We start from the raw sequence: 21,878 nt of genomic DNA on the forward strand, positions 1-21,878 counted from the left end.
ATTCTCTATTCTCTCAACTCTCAATTCCTATACCAATCAAGTCCAAAGCAAAGTTAGTAATAGTACTGTGTTTTGTTTTGATGAGAGAAGAGAAACAAGACCAAATGTTTCACCACTTGAGCTCTATTACATTAGCTATTTTCTAAAAGAATGTTGAAAGCAAGGCCATATAAGCAACTACACTTCAGACTACACTTCAAAAACAACCTGCAACTAGAGACTTTACAAAACAAGACCAAAGTCGCTTATAATGAGCAGGCCTGGCAACACTGCCATACCAGCCTTCATGTTCATGCGATCTCAGTGCGCATGCACATAACTGCGTACAGTAACTACAGTCGGCATACAGTCAGCTGACGAAAATGTGCTTAGTCTTTTGCAGTTCTTTTCAGTTCTTTGCAGTCTGTGTACAGTCAGAAAGAATCTCCTGTAGTATCTTTGGTGTGAAGTCACCTTAACAGTTTACTACTTGCCCTGGGCAATCATTATTAGAGAATCAAGGCTGACAATAGAACAGCAGTGCATTGCATTTGTTTTGTTTTGTTATCTGTTATGATACAAAGTGACGCAAAGCCATTGTGTGTGTGTGTGTGTGTGTGTGTGTGTGTGTGTGTGTGTGTGTGTGTGTGTGTGTGTGTGTGTGTGTGTGTGCGTGCGTGCGTGCGTGCGTGTGTGTGTGTGCATGCGCACATGTGCATGCGTGCGTGAAGTTTGAAGTCGGTCAGACCACTTACATGAGGAAGATAAATTTGGTGATTGGTTGTAAATGTTGGTTTTGTTATAGACCGATTTCTCAGAGTGGCAACCATAACTGCAGTATCAAGCTGCACCAATGTGTGTGTGCGGCTGTTCGCAGACACTGCAGCTACAGGACTGGAAAAAGGACTATCCTATATTAAAATTGGCTTAAAGGAGGACCGGCTGGCAGGCGGGTGGGCAGATCACACTCATACTGTACTATCTTATTATATTTACTATTTTTGTTATTGCTACTACTTGTATTTGCTTCAATTGCTTGTGTCTCCCACTCTGTCTCTCCTTCTCTCTCTCTGCCATGGCACAGTCGAGGCAGATGGCTGCACACCCTAGAGCAGGGGTGCCCAAAAGGTAGATTGTGATCTACCAGTAGATCACAAAGGCTGTGCAGGTAGAACACTTGACATGCCCATAAAAGCAAATCACAAATCCCTCTTTTTGGCATCTGTCACTTGAATTAAGGTGACTTGATTGATTAGCATCAAGAAGGGCCTATCATCTACCTTCATGGCTTCTAAAGGCAAACCCCCAATGCAATGCTTTGTTTTCAAGAGTCGGCAGCATTACAAAGAACACAAAAACATAAGACTAACCTAAGACTTTTCTCCCAATTTATCCCATGCGTGGGTGCGTTTGTCATATGTAACGCCAGTGCCACTATTCCAAAGTTCATTTTTTGGGGGTGGGTAGATCATGTTGAGCTGGTCATTTTAAAAGTAGCTCTTAAGTCAAAAAGGTGTGGGCACTCCTGCCCTAGAGCCTGGGTCTGCCTGACATTTCTTCTACTGTACATGTAAAGTGTCTTGAGTTGAGACAACTTTAATTAAATCGAACGTTGAATTGAATTGAATGTCACCATGACTCAGCCATAACCATATAAGTAGTTCCTAATGATGTATAACCTCAATATGTTGTCATGGCATCAGGCGCAAACAAATATATGGACATAAAAGGGGGCATGCCCATATACGGTATGCCCGATCAGTTGGATCGTAGTGCGATGTAGGTGTGAGAACATCTAGTTAAAAAGCTGTTTCAACAATAACACTGTTCCTGTGATGAACATTTGTTCTTGGTGACGTATTTATGAAACATGGTTTATAAAAATGTCTGTTTGACTAAACAAGCCTGTCACCAGGACATGCACACACACACAGTCTATAATGCAACACACTATTGTATTCGGTCCACAAACCTTTTGCCAGCAAAGTGAACCTGTGTTTTGTAAACATTTTGAGTGATGTTATCCGGGTTGTAAGGCTGAATATCAGTGGCGTCAGTTCAGAAAAATCTAAGGTATGGCAACATGACTGGTGTCTTGCACGCGCGCGAGACACCAGTCATGTTGCCATACCTTAGCAACAGGCACGATGAAAAGTACATTTTATTATTTCCCCCCCTGTAGCCAAGGTATGGCAGCTGCCATAGCTTGCCATACCCAATTGACGCCTCTGCTGAATATCATGGACATTGCAATGTCCAATGTAATGTCCAATTAAACACAATGGTTCTGCTTTGCTTGACATCACCATATACTGTATCATTCTGTAATAACCTCTGATTGGACAATATAATGTTCAATTAGACAGGAGTGACGTCAAAATATGTAATATAAATTATGAATTCATTGCCCAGCGGATTCCTTGCAACCACACTTGCAATTTCCCAGAATTTCATCTTTCTAGTTAGCCTCTATAGTTTTCTTTCTTTCTGAACAGTATGAAGTACATTATGCACTCTTAAGGTCGTTGCACACTGCTGCGTTTATATCGGAGTGAATTTCGGAGCGCGCAAATATAAAAATCAACCTCACGTTATGGCCATCACGTTTGCACACTGCCGCCCATTTCGTATTTATTTTCGGACCAGGGTTGATTTTTTCCGACTTTCGCAACTGTCTCCACTGGGTCCCTAGCTCTCTCTCTCTTCTCTCTCTCCCCTTGGCTTTCGAGGATTTCGGATTTCCAAAACGCAACGAAAGAACGCAGTGCAGTGTGCAACCAGCTTAACACTGTGGTGTGTGTATGTGTCATTCTGAACAGTATGAAGTACATGCACTCTTAACATTCTGCTGTGTGTATGTGTCATACAGTATGATGTACATGCACTTTTAACATTTAGCTGTGTGTATGTGTCATTCTAGGTGGAACTTCCTCCTGCTCCTGTCAGTATGCTCTGCAGTGCTATCTGCAGAAGAAGAATACCTAACAGAAGGTAAGCAACACGTGTGTGTGTGTGTGTGTGTGTGTGTGTGTGTGTGTGTGTGTGTGTGTGTATGTGTGTGCGCGTGCGTGCGTGCGTGCGTGCGTGCGTGTGGTGTGCGTGTACGTGTGTGTCTTTTTCCCAATCATGACTTGATCACCATCTGACTGATTGACTGGACATTTGGTATGTGTGTTGTCCATGACCTGTGGGTGTGCAGTGGAGGGGGGGGGGGGGGGTTTGGAATGTATCGATTAGTCAATTAGACAAAAATTAGAATAATCACTAAGAAAATAATCGATAGTTTCAGCCCTACACTGACCAGCACCATTCATACAGTAATAATGTGGGCAAAGTGAACAACATGGCTATGACCTCAGAGGTCCACAGTGAAGCTATTAGACATCTTGTTTCTGTTAGTAAAACCCTCCCGTCATCTGTCTCTATTGTCCTTGTCTGTGGTTAAGCTGCTATATTGCTGACCTTTGCCTTCCAGGTGTATTTAGTGATGGATCACAAAACCATTTTTATTGCTTTAGGTGTCAATGGACAGACAAGTAGTGACTGATTACTGCTATCTCCCATTGTGAAGTGACAGCATTAACAGTCATTCAGAGGGATTTCATTTTAGTGTGCCTTACTAGAATTGTTCCCATTCATCTGTATAAAAACAGCTGGATGAAACAGAAATGTCATCAAAAATCGTGAAAGTATCAAATCATTAATCAAATAATTATCATTTCATAATACCCTATTCCATATTAAAATGCTGTCTTCATTAAATTTGTATTCACAAAGTGCTTAAAGTCAAACAGAAATGTAATTTTTTTCATTTAGTTCCATTTATGGAGATTTCTGTACCTGTCTGTCTGACTGTCTGCCTGTGTCCTTTTTATGCCTGGCGGTTTTGGACAGCCGGATCTCCATATATGCCTATTGCCTATATATGGGCATATCGGTCGTCTGCTGATCTGACCGACTTGGAACCGGTCCCTGCACGCCCCCATTACACCATTAATCGTCAACTAAAACGTCATGATGGTGGCAGTGCTGGTCTTATGCTAGCTTCTTACATTGGGCAGCGGGATATGCAGTGTGTCCATCACAGAGGGACAGCAGCTGCACACAGGAGCGTTTCCACTCGTGCTTTCTTTTCAACTCGACATGTCTGCTCTTGCCCCCTAGGCCTCAGAATGCAGGTAGAGACAGCTCAAAATATCCCTTCCCCTCCCTTGCTGCCTTTCCCTCTCCCCCCACATTTCTCTTTCACTGCTCTCATCTTTGGTCCATCTCGTCAAATCTTTAAACATCACGTCACGTACTGTACATGCGCCCTGTGGAAGGACACACCGAGGGGAGCACTCTGGAAAAGGAGCACTAATAATCAGTCAGACAGAGAGGAAGAGGAAATCCCAGGGAAATGCTTAGTGTATTTTGGCAGCTGTGCCTCCTTACTGGTCAGATGTTGGAGAAAAAATGATATCCACGCAGCGTTTAGCCGTGAGAGCAGCTGGAGGTGAGGACAGAAGTTGGCGATTGGTCAGCGATAGCAGAAATAGAAGTTTTCATCACCGCTGAGTCACACGTCAATGTTTCTCAGCCTCTGCAAGAGCACTTCTCAAGAGCCCACATGCTGTATGCTTCAGAATGCAACTGCTTTGCAAGAACTTGCCTTGACTCAAGGAAGAGCCTTAATATAAGAAAGTAAAGAAAACTGCTCTTCCACACCGCCAACTCCTTGAATCATCCAATCTAGGCTGACATGACATATTGTTTTTTGACAGGCATTTTGCTGGGACACTGCCAGGAAAAATATTTATTGTATGCATGCACATAACGTACTAAGATTAAATTAATGACAAATCTCATTTTCAGAAACAGGTCCACGACACAAGACTTTTGAGCATTGTCCGTTGCTTCTGGTTGAGGTGCACAAACGTAAACACCATCAGGGTTGTGTTGCTTTATTAACGTCTGTATAATTGGCTTCCTTGCTCATATATATATGATACTCCACACAGAATCAATCCATCATAAGCGGGGGGGGGGGGGGGGGGGGGGGGGGGAGGAGGAATGTGAACTGAGAGCTGGAGCAGCTTTTCTTCACATATGAGACAGGTTAATTGGAATCCAGGCTGACGTTACCTCGGGCAAAGAATGTCAAGGACATCAGCGTGCGCTCAGATCCGCTGCAGATAGATAGACAAGACCCTCTCTGCCTGCCTGAGACGCACGAGTGGAGAGTCTCGCAATACCACTGACATCCAGACATGTTTCTCATTCCCTCCCTGCTGTCTCAATCTCTATGTTTCTCTTTCTCTGTACTCTCTCCCTCCCTCAGTCCTAACAACAGCAGCCTTTTGGTCGGGTTGAATTCCAACCTTTGAAACTCTCCCATACCTTAAACCAAAGCCAAAATCTGTCTGTATACCAACCCTCTCAGGCTCTCACCAGACAAATCGTCGTTGTCGGGCGGAAACCTCGTATCTCCAAGTTTCAAATGTGTACGTTCTTTCGCAAAGTAAAGCCCTGCTTCATCATACAAGGCCATTGCACAAAAGTAGTGAAAACAGCAGATCTACAAGCACATAACGCCTTGCGGTTGCAGGGCGTTGTGTGCTTGTAGATTGGCTGTTTTCACTAGTTTAAATCATTTTTAAAATGATAAATGCAAAACGAACGGTTTTGGACATACAAGGTTTTCACCCGACAATGACGAAATACTGTTTCCCACTGTATTTCCTACCTGGTTGACATGTCCTAATTGGTCTGCTTTGGTTTTTGTATATATAGTATATTTTGGAATTCTTACTGTAATCTCTCTTGTGCCCTCAGCTGTTCTGGATTGGGGATTATATTTATTATGAGCATTATGTTTGTTCCTAAAAGAGATAACGCGCTTAATCACAATATGCACCAACAAAATAATATTTCAGTTTATGTTTTGTAGACACCAGGGTTAGTGAGGATATATTTTAAAGCTACAATCCATAAGTTTTATGTCCGTTGTCTCCCTCTCCTGACAGAGAGAAGTAATTGCAACAATGTAGAACAACAGTAAAGATGGCAGCTTACTGTATGTCCAGTCCAGTGCACTCTCTGCGTCAATTTTTATTTTTTGGCATTGATGTTGTCAGTCTTACCCGACCCCGGGGTCTACATTTTTCAATGGAAGAGTGGGGAGACCACCTCCAACCACTGCAAATGTCATAGTAGTTATCATGTTTTATTTATTAGAATAAGTATATTGTAGCTTTACTGTACTTTTTATTTAATTTCTGTGTGTGTGATTTTGGGTCTTGGAGTACTTAAACCAGCAAACCCATAAGCTTTTACAATACAGTTCATACTAAATATTATATTCCATGAAGTATGAATATTTTATATTTAATCATTATGTCAAAAGAAAAGAAAATAGCATACTGATGGTGTCTCGTAAAAACAATGTGACACAAAGTAAAAAAGAAATACAGCATAGTGTTCTCCACACGTGTAACATGTTTGATGAATGTTTGAATTGAAATACAACAAATGGATTGGACTGGTGTAATTAGGAAATGCAATTAGGACCCTGATGATATGCTCCTTTATAAATATGTTTTAAGTGTTTCCATATGAAAGTACTTGATTTAAAGGTAAACTGACATCCCCATCTGGCAGACCATTCCCCCATTTCTTCTGTCAACATTTATACCAAGTTTTTCTATGTTGACTATTTGATTTGGCCCCAACAAGGAGAAATGTCAAAAAGTCACACATGTGCGACTTTGATGTCTGATCTGCCTGTTTGTTTTTTCTTCGTTGTCTGCATCCCCAACAATTAACAACAGTGAATGTCCTTTTTTGTTGAATTAATAGAAATCTAGGGAAAATAATGACATTGAAACTTTAAGTATAAGTTGCGTTCATCTCCCTCAGTGGTGGAAATAATAAAGTAACTAAGTACATTTACTATTTTCTTCTACTTTAGCAATATTGTACTTTTTACTCCACTACAATTATTTGAAACCTTTCGTTACAAGTTACTTTGTAGATTATTACAAAACATACATTAACCAATTATGCCCTAATGTGTCACATCTTGTGTTGTGAGCTTGTAGATCTACTATTTTTGAAAGAGGGACATTTTGAAAATAATGAATGAGTACTTTAACTTTTGGTACTTTAACATATTTTGATGCCACTACTTTAGTGCAAACTTTGGACTGTCTTTTTATATTGTGACAGTGCTACTTTTACATTAAAAGATCTGTGTACCTCTTCCGCCACTGATCTCCCATCTGTAAAGCAGCAACAATGGTTTTCAAAGCAAGCAGCGTTTCTGGATTAGCAATGAAAATACCTCCATTGCTGTACCTCCTCCTGGGATTTCTCCACCAACACACTCACACGCACACAGACACACGTGCTTCAAGACCCCTCCTGTTTCCTGGATCCCGTAGTGCTACTGACTGTCTGCCAGCTAGCACACACACACACACACACACACACGCACACGCACACGCACAGCGCCGGGTCAAGTTCAAAATGACTAACCTTGTAATGAATCAATTGACATTTACAATATGTGGCCTTGTTACCATTACTCATATTGTGTCATTTTTACTTTTTATGAAGCTATTGCAGTGCAGTGTTGACATAATTGTAACATTTCCCTACAGCTTAGATATCCATCTTTTCTCCTTTGCTCAAAACCTTCTACATTCTAACTGCTGCTGACTAGAGCCCGCCTGACCCATCACTGTGGCCAATATATATATTTATCCACTTTCAACCTAGCCTCGCGTAGCCAGTCTTTACTCATCTGCGAAGAGAAACTTTCAACCACATGTACAAGCTCACCAGTTAACAACGTGTGGCACGCGTGACTTGTTGTCTCATAAATTGAAGTTTAATATATATATATATTTTTTTTTTTTTTTATCAAAAAGTTAATTGTGTTGGCTTATAAATTAAATGTTCTCGAATAGAAGGTTTGATCAAGTTTTTCAAATTGATTATTAGATATCGGTCAGTAATCGGTGATCTACTGTAGTTTTAGACTGTGACCCAAAAGAGAAATTATTTGTTTGCCCGGGACCCAAACTAGTCAAAATAGCAGATCTACAAGTTCGCAACGCTTCGCGAGCTTTTAGATAATCTAGTATTTTCACTACTTCTTAAACATATATTTTCTAATTTATGGAATTTCTTCGATTTTTCTTTTAATTATTCATGAAATTACTTTCATGAAACTTTGCATTATTTGGGTAATGTTTTCTGAAAATGTTTTGAAATAATAGAATTTAAAATGTAGGAAACAAAAAAAATAGGATCCATAAAAATGTGTCCGAGACCCACAAATGGGTCACGACCCAGTGTTTGGGAACCTGTGATCTAGGAGCTCTCTGGGATGGGGAGTGGATTCGGATCCAAAAATCTGGCGTCGGTCAGGCTCTACTGCAGACATGCTATACTTCAATGTCAGTAGGTCTAACATCACTTCTTTGAGGGATTACCTGGCTGGGAGTAAGGGAAATTAATGACTCAGACCTTTGGAAAAAGGCGGGTATCATGAATCTCCGTTGCTAAAAATATTTAAAAAAGAAAATCCTGTTCCTGTATCCCAGCACTGCACTACCCCTGGATCCTGTCTCATCCCCTCCACTCATATGGACCGCAGCTGGTACTGTTGCTTGCTCATGGAGAAAAATTACGAGGGGAGCGTCTGTTGTTGGGCTATACATCTGTTTTTCCCAAACACAAATCAGGGCCTGCAATCATGAAGTTTTCTAGAATAGTTGATGCAATGACCAATTGGCTCTTAAAATACCCTGAAATGTACTTTGTCATGTGATCTGAGTAAACCTGGATTAGTGCTCCTTTTCCTGAAAGCTTCTGTTTGCTGGCCCACTACGATTATGGGTAATCTCTGATGTCAGAGAAACGGCGTATGACCGTACACTGGGTTGACACCAGAGAATATTAGAATATGAGTTGAAATAAATGAACAAGCTTAGTTCTGTCAATTATTTAGCCCAGGTTTCTGTTGTAATCTCACAGTTGTAAGTTTACCATTGTCTGTTCTCTGTCCTTTAGGAGTGGATATTCTCTATCGGCTGGGGCTCACAGCCCAGAACAGCAGAGACGTTCTCTACAAGAGGCCCAGCTCCCCCTCTCCCTCTTCTTCCATCAACCCTCCCACACCCCTGAGCCCCGATCCCTCTCAAGACGGAGTTCTGCTCGACCCAAACTCCCTCTTTGAGGCCCCTGCAGGCGGCTTGTTCCCGCCAGAGATCGGTGAGGAGTTTTCTGTGGTGGTGAGCCTTAGCTCCTGGCGAGCGAACAATGCTTTTCTCTTCAGTGTCAAGGACGGCAGGGACCGGCTACGTTTTGGCATCCAGCTCTTGCCGCGCAGAGTGGTGGTGTACACTGCTGAGAAGGCCTCAGTCTACTTCACCTACGAATGGCAGGACGGACGTCAGCACTCATTTGCCGTTGGCGTTCGTCCGCGCTCTGTGTCCTTCTATGCGGATTGCGGGGCGGTGCACCGGCGCGAGCAGACACTCGTCAGGCCTCAGGTGTTGGGGGATTCTGGGGGCCTGTTCACCCTTGGGAGGATGAACTCCAAAGCAGCTCCTTTCCTGGGACGTGTCTGCCAGTTGGACATCTACCCATCTGCCCAGGCTGCCACTCGCTACTGCGACTACCTTAAAAAACAGTGTCGGCTGGCCGACACTTTTCGATCGCAGTTGCCGACGTTAGGTTTAGATATGGAGGCTAATGACCACCCCGCTCCCACTACAGATCGTCCCCCTACACTGGCTGAAGACTCCCACACCCATCAGACCCTCGCAACGACTAGAGCAATCCTCCACCCGTCCACTGACAGTCCCCCTGTACAGTATTCAACTCTGAACCCATCAGTACAACCTCATCTGGGGGGCCAGAGCCATATCTCCCTTCTGGAGACCATTGCTCATTCCACTACCATCGCTTCGCTCCACCCCAACAATCCCACCTCAGCCAGTCTGGGCCGCCTGGCCACTCTGGGCGTCTCATATAGGACTCCCATCACTGCCTCATCATCGGGGGGCACTAGGAAGCCCGAGGGTGCTGCCACTCAGTCTGAGAACAACACAGAGGAGGAGAACCGTCCAAGGTGGCCTCAAGCCACCAATGCCACCCCTGATTTGATAACCTCAGTCAGGCAGAGTCATCTGAAAGAGGGCCTTAGGAATCCCTCTAGTACCAGCTCCACGGACTCAAACCTCCAGACCCAGGATACGGACTTGCTCTTGGAAACCCAGCTGATATCAAATGGCACCACTCTGTACCGGGAGAACCAGGTGGACACCTCAGAAGAGCGTGGCACTGATGGGAGCTATGACGATACGGACGCAGGAGGCTACGATTACGGATATGAGGAGCAAGATTACTTCTATGATTATGAAGGCGGCTTCCATGGCGCCAAAGGAGAACCAGGTCTTCCGGTAAGTGCTTGAATACGAATGCGGTATATTGCTTGTCTGGGACGCTGCATGTCAGTGCAGACCTACAGTATGCAGGATCAAGGAAAAAATTACAATGCAAAGCAATCATGGTTAATTTACGGTGATCATGCTGTGAGTGACTTGGCTTGCTCCCATAGTCACTCACAGGATAGCTATATGAAAGGAAATATTTTGGCAGGACATTGGATTGATTTAGAGGTAAGGTGATGGCATGTCTCAAGTGCTTTTCTTTTTTTCATGTATCAACATGTGCTTAAGATAACACATGTCATTCCCCTGGTGAAATATTGCCACCTTCTTTCTTGTGTGAGGGAGCTGATCATCTATTGGTTGCTAGATACAGTATAGCCTGATTTTGGTGAGAAAGGTATGAACTATCTGTCCAACTTCATGACGTCAGCTATTGTAGCGAGGGGCGTCGGGGGGGGGGGAATGTTTGCAAATCTTATATATGTACTTTTTTTATATATATCTGTTTATTAGTTTTATACAGCATCTTTTTTTAGGACATACAGGTATACAAATATTATATTACAATGTTATATTTCTGTACATACTGTAAGTGTACCACAGAAAAACACAATCACACTCCCCACCCCCCCAAACATAAGCAGACATATACATACACAACATACAGAACACAACAAAAACGAAAAAGAGACAATACATGAAGGCCATATTATAATTCTTGTATATTATTCATTTGTTTTCCGTGGTAGCTATTGACTTCTTTCCGAACCGCATTAAACCAGGGAAAGCTCATCGCCTTGCCTTTACATAGTCCATAAAGGGCTCCCAAATGTCAAAGAACTTCTCTGTGGAACCCTGTAGTGTCAAGTGTGTAAGATTTTCCAACTTAAGGTGCTGCATGACATCATTAATCAGCATTGAATGCAGGTGGCTGAGCTTGTTTCCAGTTCAATAGAATTAACCTACGTGCCAGAAAGGTCACGAATCTCGCCATTGTGGAGTTACGTCCTCTAAGAGGACTGTTCTCACCCGGAACCCCTAACACTGCTAAGTCTGGGTCGGGATCCACTCTATATCCCAGGATATCCGACAGTTCAGTCCGCACATCACCACCCCCTGCTGGTGGGTGGTGTGTAGTGTGGACTGAAGCTGCACACATTTTAATCTATTTCGAAAGCGCCCAAAGAGCGGGCGCATTGAATGGGCCAATCAGGGTTGTATGCTTGGGGCACGTGGTAGGCTGCTCCGGTCCCAGCCCCCTCCAAACAGAGCTCTTGAGCTCACGTGAGACTCGCTCGTGGACTCTGATTGGTGTCCTCTGCCCACGTGAGAGTCTAGTGGACTCTGATTGGTCCTTGAAAACTGTCATGGCGGAGTCAGACTCGACTCGTATTATTTTAATAAACTATGAAATAGTGCCGTTTCTTCACGTTTTAATACCATTTTGCACTAGCGTAAACATGCAGACATATAATATGTTATGAGAAATAACGTATTTTTGCAATGTCACGCCACGTCGCCGTCGCGTGTGTGTGTGTGTGTGTATGTGTGTGTGTGTGTGTGTGACGTCAATAGGCTTTAGCCCCCCCCCGCCGAAATAGAATGTCTGCCCTCAATTTCAGACTCTCATCCCGAAGTGAAACGTAGTGTGAGATGTCTGGCGCTCGCAGTCAGGCAAATCCGACAGAGCTTTAAATACAGAGTTCTCAATATTTTGAGATGGGGGTCCGTGGCCAAATACATATCATTTTGGGGATCCTTCACATGAAAAGGTTTGAGCACCACTGACATACAGTACAAACATAGGTTTTTCAAAAAAACACACACACATTTTCACGATTTTTCAAAAATAGCAGATCTACAAGCTAGGGCTTGTATATCTGCTATTTCTCAATAGTTAAAGCACAAAATGTGAGTGAATCCTTGTACCCAGGGCCCATAATTTGGTGTGACGCCCCTGACGTGTGAATCTATCCAATATACTGTAACCTTGGAGGAAACAACCTGCCACTCTCTTAATGAGATCTCCGTCTTGCTGCTTGTGTTTCCATGAAACAGTGACAGCTCCTTCTGTCTTTCCTGATCAAAGCCTCAGGATGTGCGTGATGTTAGATCAGTGAACTGATATGCCAGAGTTTCCATGGCATTACCTCAGCTATAAAGCACCTGTGACTTTATGGTTGTTACGCACCTTAGCTAAGACAGTCCACAGTTGTTGCAGCTCGTCCTTACTTCCCAGAGTCTGAGTTTAGCATACTAGTACAGTATGCTAAAAGTACAGGGCTGCCAAGTTTCAGGAAAAGTGAGACTTTAGGGGGGCTGGAGTGGGACCCTCATGAACGTTTTTGAGCGGTGGTCACAACGCTCCTATACGTGGCCGTGTGTGTGGGTCTCCGTCCGTCCGTGTCTGTCTGTATGTAGCCTAAACTTCGGCGCGTAACTAGTGCCGCACCATTTACGCCACTCGCGCAATATATACATCAAAATGTGCGGCTCGGCCGGGAATGGTGTGCTATTACCTTTCGTTCCGATCCGCCTTACCATGCCGACGTAATCGGCAAAAAACTACGCTTAATTGTCCCCATTGACTTATAATGGGACAATGCAAGAAATCACTTTCAAGTATTTTTCTCTCGTAAACCATAGGAGCTACAGTTTCAAACCTCGGAGAGGAGATTCATAATGATTTTAAGAATGAATCGAAAAATAATTACATCACTCGGCCTCATGGTGGCGCTATAACGGCCCACTTTGCGTTTTGCCCCGTAACTCTTGAACCGTAGATCGGAAAATTAAAATTCTTTTTTCCCTGGATTCCTTGGGTCAAGACGCATCTCCCCATATAGGCCACGCCCATTTGCGCCAGGATAGATTTTCCGCCATCTTGAATTTTCTCCAAAACACACTTTTTGCTCCTTTTCCTACATATTTTCTTCAAATGTCAAAAAAATCGGTACACATGATCTATGAGGTGGGTAAATCACCGCTCAGTTCACACGGGTGTGATTTTTCTTTTGTCTGTTTGTTTGTTTGTTTGTTTGTTTGTTTTTTGGGGGGGGGGGGATTTCCATGTTTTTTCTGGGTTTTTACGGTTTCTTTTTTACCTGAGGTCCTGGAATGGTTGAACAAGTGCAGCTAACCTACAGGCTGAACAGTGAACGGGCTCCAGACTATATCTTTTTAATTAATTATAATTATAATTATTGTTGTTGTTGTTGTTACTATAGCAGCTGATTAAATATCCTGGGCAATCATTTCTATTTTTATATTGTGATTTGTGGTTACTGGCTGTTTGCCAGGCGCACTGCAGGCAATAAGATGTTTTCAAGTCAAGCAAAGGACCCCTTAGCTGATGAAGCAGTGACCTCCACAATACATTGTGCTACAGAAGGTAAAGGTTCACCCCCTATATGACTTTTTTCTATATCCATTATTACTCACCCCATGGAGATTTGAGTTATTTTGTTTTTGTCACATTCCTAAGCCAATAATTTGAGGAGACTCTTTGTAGGCCGATTGATTCCGGAAATATATATATCCATGGGGTGAGTAATTGATAGCAAGTCGTTTTGGGGGTGAACTACTCCTTTAATAGATACAGGTAGCTCCATAGACTTGTCTGACAGCACTGTGATCAGTGTATTCATCAAACATTTAAAACTCTCACTCTCTCAGTACTTGGTAAACTTGACCATCTGCTCTTTTCCCTCCAGTCTATCAAACATATAATTTTGCGAATGTCTGTCTGTCTGTCTGTCTGTCTGTCTGTCTGTCTGTCTGTCTGTCTGTCTGAGTGAGTGTCTGTCTGTCTGTCTGTCTGAGTGAGTGTCTGTCTGTCTGTCTGTCTGTCACAGCGTTTCTCCTCAGTGGCTGGAGCAATTGATCTGAAATCGCATCACCATTAGCATATGAACACACCTGACATAACTGTGAAGCCCGTTTGTCACTTTCACAAATCATATGCTGTATATTAGCATTTTTATGGTGTATCTATATCTATTCTGCATCTAGCATGAGGCATATCTATTCTGCATCTAGCATGAGGCAACATGTTTAACCAGCTGTGTGTTTACGGGTATTTCTTACATTGATGCTCCTACATATTATCATGCAAGCACCAGTTAAAGTTACTTTCCATCCCTCATATACTGTGTGCACAGTGCACACCCCATAACCCACACACTGCACATCATTTCAGAGCTCATATCTTTGAACGGGTAAGGGCTAGTCTATACTATAATTTTGCGAATGTCTGTCTGAGTGAGTGAGTGTCTGTCACAGAGTTTCTCCTCAGTGGCTGGAGCAATTGATCTGAAATCGCATCACCATTAGCATCTACTATTACATTTTTCTTAGAGCCGCATCCCACTTCCACGCCCATTTCGCCTCCACTTCAACTCATAGCCAGAGCAGATGTCGGTAGAGTGTAGGGAATCAGAGCAGATGTCGGTAGAGTGTAGGGAATAAAACCGCCCATAACTCTATCATTGGCCCCCCGTTGCCATGGTGACCGCCGTCCATTGGCTCGTATTCCCAGCTATGGGACCGGCGGATCCAATTTCAACCGAGGGGGGCGTAGCCAGAACACACACACACACGCACAACACACACACACACACACACACACACACACACACACACACACACACACACACACACACACACAAATAGCTAATAGTTAGCTCACAACTTTCCACTTTTCTCTTTCACCTCAATCGCAGTAACATCCGTATACCACGTCATCGCATCACCAATACGTTTTATTTATTATTATTATTATTTTTTTTTTTTTTTTTTTTTTCTCAAACATTTTTTTTTTCTCAAAAAAATTTTTTTCTCTAAAATTTTTTTTGAGAAAAAATCTTTTTTCTCAATTTTTTTTTCTCAAAAAATTTTTTTTTCTCAAATTTTTTTTCTCAAAAAACTTTTTTTTTCTCAATTTTTTTTTTCTCTAAAATGTTTTTTTCTAAAAAAAAATTTTTCTCAATTTTTTTTTTTCTCAAAATCTTTTTTTTCTCAAATTTTTTTTTTCTCAAAAAAATTTTTTTCTCTAAAAATGTTTTTCTCAAATTTTTTTTCTCAAAAATGTTTTTTTCTCAAAAAACTTTTTTTTTCTCAAAAAACTTTTTTTTCTCAAAAAAATTTATTTTCTCAAACAAACCATCAGATCGTGGCCACCCTGTACCTCAGGCATTTGTTTTTGACGAATATTTACTCCTATAGACGCAACGCGACGACCTAGAGGGGAGGCCGGCGCAGCCGGCCGACCTTCTAGTATGAACACACCTGACATAACTGTGAAGCCCGTTTGTCACTTTCACAAATCGTATGCTGTATATTCGCATTTTTATGCTGTATCTATATCTATTCTGCATCTAGCTTGAGGCACATCTATTCTGCATCTAGCATGAGGCAAAATGTTTAACCAGCTCTGTGTGTGTGTGTGTGTGTGTGTGTGTGTGTGTGTGTGTGTGTGTGTGCAGGCAGGCGGGTGTGTGTGCAGGCGGGCGGGCGGGCTGGGGGGGGGGGGACAGTATCTCTGTAGCCATTAAACGAAACGGGTTTCTTACATTGATGCTCCTACAGTACATCATGCAAGCACCAGTTAAAGTTACTTTCCATCCCTCATATACTGTGTGCACAGTGCACATCCCATAACCCACACACTGCACATCATTTTGGAGCTCATATCTTTGAACGGGTAAGGGCTATCTCTTCTAAAGCACTCCTCAATATATAGCCTAGGGGATATTAAGGTTCAAGTGGTTAATGTAAATACAAGAAAAGGGTCCTATCACACAAAGAAAAAAAATTCGGAGACCCAAATGTAGAAATTCTCGTTCGTGTGCTCGTTCATGCATGCACTCGCGGGAGGCAAGAGCTGGATTGTGGTCATCTTTATGAAATACCGCCCGGCATTTACTCGCAGAGTGATTGTGTGTGTGTCTCCACCGCGGCACAATCCCCACTGATCCAAGCGAGAAAGCTCACGGCCACCACTGCCGTCTGTCAGTAGGGCGCTCACACTCTCTCTCTCTTTCTCTGCCGCTCCGTACGTGTCGTGCTCCGTACATGTCGCCAGCATGTGTGTTGTGACTGTTGTGTGGAGGGGGAGAGAGGGGAGGGGCAGCTGCATTCACTGCGCTGAGAATTCTCTGTGCTGTGTTTCACCGAGCGAGAATACCCCCGCAACTTTCGACCAGGTTTCGGGAGAGGTCGGTGGGATGTCTGTAAATGAGCGTGTGAAATGGCAAGTGTCGTGAGAAGAGGTTAGATTGCGTGACTCTCACTCTCAAAGCGTGAGACTTGGCAGCCCTGAACTAGCACTACACAGTAAAATCCTGAGTGTCAGTTTCTCACAGAGTGTAAAGTACCATGCATAGTAGTACATAAACAACGCGGGGATACATAACGAACGGAGACGGAGAGTACTTTGATCCGGTCTCTCCGTAGCTCCGGACGTAATTGTCTCTGTCCGTAACGTTACGGACAACACTCAACCTAACGGATTAAAACCGATAAAAATGTACGTACACATGAAGTACCCGTGGCGAACTTTTGTCAACCGTGGGGGCAGTAGAGGGAGAAATGTTTCGTCTTTTTTTTCTCAAATTTTTTTTTCTCAAAAATTTTTTTTTCTCAAAAAACTTTTTTTCTCAAAAAACTTTTTTTTTCTCAAAAATTTTTATTTTCTCAAACAAACCATCAGATCGTGGCCACCCTGTACCTCAGGCATTTGTTTTTGACGAATATTTACTCCTATAGACGCAACGCGACGACCTAGAGGGGAGGCCGGCGCAGCCGGCCGACCTTCTAGTATGAACACACCTGACATAACTGTGAAGCCCGTTTGTCACTTTCACAAATCGTATGCTGTATATTCGCATTTTTATGCTGTATCTATATCTATTCTGCATCTAGCTTGAGGCACATCTATTCTGCATCTAGCATGAGGCAAAATGTTTAACCAGCTCTGTGTGTGTGTGTGTGTGTGTGTGTGTGTGTGTGTGTGTGTGTGTGTGTGTGTGTGTGTGCAGGCAGGCGGGTGTGTGTGCAGGCGGGCGGGCGGGCGGGCTGGGGGGGGGGGGGGACAGTATCTCTGTAGCCATTAAACCAGGGGTGTCGAACTCATCTTGGGGTGAGGGCCGCATTGGATGAAAGGCGACTTGATGAGGGCCGAACCAGTCGCGGATCGGATGGCATGCACACTCGCGCACATGTTCGCTCTGTTTTTCTTCCTGTCGTCTCAGCCACTGCTGTAGCTAGCAGTATAGCAGTATATCATTTTACAAATTGTGTACATTATTAAGTAAAATAGCTACTTTCATTATTGGTATTACAGTTGCAGTTAGGTACGAGAGATGCTATTTGTTTAAAGGAGTAGTTCATCCCCAAAATGCCTTTTTTTTCTTTGATTACTCACGCCATGGAGAATTGAGTTCCGCATTACTAAGACAAAAATGTGATAATAGTACACTTCCCCCCATTGATTCCGGATGGGGACCCAAATGCATTTGGGTCCCCATCCGGAATCAATAGGCATGCATTTATTGTAATCAAATTTCTGTTTTAGGAATGAGTCTACATTGGCTCCATGGCATTTTGGGGGTGCCAATGTAGAAGTGCCAATAAGAATAAACCATTTGATAATAGAATAATTCAATTCCTGATAGTCTCCAGTACGCTATAATTTGTAAATGGCTAAAAAAAAATATTATTGATGCAGGACAATAATTATTTTTATTGTATTTTATAATAAAAAAAATAAAAGTAATGAACAATAATGGCATATTCAGAAAATATCGGAATAATAAAACTTTTACATTTTTATTATTATTATATTTTTTAAATAAGTTATTTTTTTTAACAACATTAATTTCCATATCTAATATGTGTAATCTTTGAGTACAGTTCAAATATTGTAGGTATTTTCAGGTATTATTCATAGCCAGACCAACCACCCTATTCCTAGCAATGCTGTCATCTTCAAATAGAAAGAGAGAGCTGGTCACTTAACATTCCAATCAATCAACTCAATCACTGCCAGGTGGGAGAAACCTAGCCTGCAGTGTACAGACATTAGTTAGGTTAATTCTTAAAACAATCATAACTCTTGACAGGAATGGGCTAGAGACTTACTTTTTTCCCCTAAATGCTCAGAAATGTATGCTCTAGCCTGGGGGGCCGGATTGAATCATCTCGCGGGCCGGATTCGGCCCGCGGGCCGTATGTTTGACATCCCTGCATTAAACGAAACGGGTTTCTTACATTGATGCTCCTACAGTACATCATGCAAGCACCAGTTAAAGTTACTTTCCATCCCTCATATACTGTGTGCACAGTGCACATCCCATAACCCACACACTGCACATCATTTTGGAGCTCATATCTTTGAACGGGTAAGGGCTATCTCTTCTAAAGCACTCCTCAATATATAGCCTAGGGGATATTAAGGTTCAAGTGGTTAATGTAAATACAAGAAAAGGGTCCTATCACACAAAGAAAAAAAATTCGGAGACCCAAATGTAGAAATTCTCGTTCGTGTGCTCGTTCATGCATGCACTCGCGGGAGGCAAGAGCTGGATTGTGGTCATCTTTATGAAATACAGCCCGGCATTTACTCGCAGAGTGATTGTGTGTGTGTCTCCACCGCGGCACAATCCCCACTGATCCAAGCGAGAAAGCTCACGGCCACCACTGCCGTCTGTCAGTAGGGCGCTCACACTCTCTCTCTTTCTCTGCCGCTCCGTACGTGTCGTGCTCCGTACATGTCGCCAGCATGTGTGTTGTGACTGTTGTGTGGAGGGGGAGAGAGGGGAGGGGCAGCTGCATTCACTGCGCTGAGAATTCTCTGTGCTGTGTTTCACCGAGCGAGAATACCCCCGCAACTTTCGACCAGGTTTCGGGAGAGGTCGGTGGGATGTCTGTAAATGAGCGTGTGAAATGGCAAGTGTGGCGTGAGAAGAGGTTAGATTGCGTGACTCTCACTCTCAAAGCGTGAGACTTGGCAGCCCTGAACTAGCACTACACAGTAAAATCCTGAGTGTCAGTTTCTCACAGAGTGTAAAGTACCATGCATAGTAGTACATAAACAACGCGGGGATACATAACGAACGGAGACGGAGAGTACTTTGATCCGGTCTCTCCGTAGCTCCGGACGTAATTGTCTCTGTCCGTAACGTTACGGACAACACTCAACCTAACGGATTAAAACCGATAAAAATGTACGTACACATGAAGTACCCGTGGCGAACTTTTGTCAACCGTGGGGGCAGTAGAGGGAGAAATGTTTCGTCTTTTTTTCTGGTATCCATTTCGTAGTAGGAGGAAGTAAAAAAAAAAATAAATCACAAACGCTGAACAGTGAACAAGCCGTTCAGGACGCAGACCTGTTGCCACTTGTACAACTGCAGTGCACACAGCAGCAGCGGAGGCAGAACGCAGAAGCAGCAAAGTGCCAGTGTCAGATCATGATACCATTTTAAATGATTATGATTGGTTTTAAAAGTTGTTCTACTTTATCCAAATAATAATATTAATAATAGGCTTAATAACAGCATTTTCCGACGGCGACGGCGTGCAGGGACATCAACTATGGAGTGAAAATAGAGTACGATGCCATTGAAAGAACGCACAGCACGGCTGTAGGCTATCTATACTATAATTTTGCGAATGTCTGTCTGAGTGAGTGAGTGTCTGTCACAGCGTTTCTCCTCAGTGGCTGGAGCAATTGATCTGAAATCGCATCACCATAAGCATATGAACACACCTGACATAACTGTGAAGCCCGTTTGTCACTTTCACAAATCATATGCTGTATATTAGCATTTTTATGGTGGATCTACTATCTATTCTGCATCTAGCTTGAGGCACATCTATTCTGCATCTAGCATGAGGCAAAATGTTTAACCAGCTCTGTGTGTGTGTGTGTGTGTGTGTGTGTGTGTGTGTGTGTGTGTGTGTGTGTGTGTGTGTGTGTGTGTGTGTGCAGGCAGGCGGGTGTGTGTGCAGGCGGGTGGGCGGGCGGGCTGGGGGGGGGGGGGGGGGGGGGGACAGTATCTCTGTAGCCATTAAACGAAACAGGTTTCTTACATTGATGCTCCTACAGTACATCATGCAAGCACCAGTTAAAGTTACTTTCCATCCCTCATATACTGTGTGCACAGTGCACATCCCATAACCCACACACTGCACATCATTTTGGAGCTCATATCTTTGAACGGGTAAGGGCTAGTTTACTTAATGCATGTAATCGCCGATGCCTATCAACATGTTTGCTCATTGGGAAGATGCATTTGGGTGCCATCTATTGGATACAGTATGTAATTGAACCGTATATAACACAGAGAACGGACGGAACTATGCATGTCGACGCAATTACCGTAAGTTCCTCCTCAACCCCAAACGTACACAAAATCATCCATCCGTAACTATAAATGGCCCTTAACAAGTGTGGTTGCCGTGACGTGAGTTACCTTGCAAATGAATTCAGTCTTGGCCATACTGTACTGTATATGGAGCATGACATGAAACTGACTGACTGATGCACATGAGCTGCAGGTTTTCATAGTAAATGCGACCTACGGTCGCAACAATTGGCCCACAAGAGTCAGTTATGAGAATTCTGCTGTGTTCAGCATACTTAGAACTATACAGTCTATGTTCTCTATATGTCTGGAATCAATATGGGTTGAACACATGAACATTTTCTTGTGGGTCCCCACATGGCAGGCCCTTTGACAAATTATGCATGGTGTTTGTTCTTTTCTGCCTTCTATCCTATTGTTTTCTCCTTCTATGTACTGGCCGTTTTTGTTTGCTACTTACTGACTGCTTTGATGCAGGGATGTTTTAAATCCAGGTTCAGATGAAGGTCAGTGGATTAGTGTGTTTGTGTTTAGTTTAGAACTTCAAAACTAGATGGTCCTCTTCACTAAAAGAACAAAAAAGATTTGTTTTGTAGACTCGTAACCACACAAACAGTGTGGCATGAATGGGGTAACAGTTGTATATTATTTTTCCCTCACTATCGCAAATGTAGATCACATTTTTACTGCTTGCTGCACTATTGCTTGACTGTTGCTCCATATGCGGAAATGGAGAATAGGATTCAGATGTGTTCTCTTTCTAACTGCAGAGAGGCAAAAAGAACAGTCTTGCAAACCATTTGAGACATACTTTCTAATAATGATTTTCTTCTGTTACACAACACAAAAAAAGAAAATCTCGACAAAGCATAATGAGTGATTTTTTTTAAGACAAAGTATCAAAATGTGAATTTAATATCCAGAATCCAGTAGCCATAAAGCAATTACACGCTTACTGCACGTGATGAGCAACATGCTTTAATCTGACCAAGAGCAACGTGGTGAGAGGCGCAACCATTTATTACTACTTCTTCTGAGTCGTGTGCATTAGGCTATGTCTTGACTTGGTATCTGATTATAAGGATGGCTC

At 42.9% G+C, this 21,878-nt stretch overlaps 1 protein-coding gene across 1 annotated transcript in view; it reads left to right on the forward strand.

Annotated features, from left to right (window-relative positions):
- Positions 1 to 21,878, forward strand: part of col24a1 (collagen type XXIV alpha 1 chain) — a gene marked incomplete at both ends in the record, with an annotated part of 183,635 nt that overhangs the window by 17,906 nt on the left and 143,851 nt on the right. Inside the window, 2 exons of the mRNA XM_080727840.1 lie at positions 2,900 to 2,970; positions 9,037 to 10,430. Coding sequence (XP_080583966.1) covers positions 2,900 to 2,970; positions 9,037 to 10,430 — 1,465 coding nt within the window. The remainder of the gene's footprint in view (positions 1 to 2,899; positions 2,971 to 9,036; positions 10,431 to 21,878) is intronic.

The sequence above is a fragment of the Nannobrachium achirus genome, assembly GCF_963921795.1.
Source record: "Nannobrachium achirus genome assembly, chromosome: 1".
Lineage (NCBI taxonomy): Eukaryota > Metazoa > Chordata > Actinopteri > Myctophiformes > Myctophidae > Nannobrachium > Nannobrachium achirus.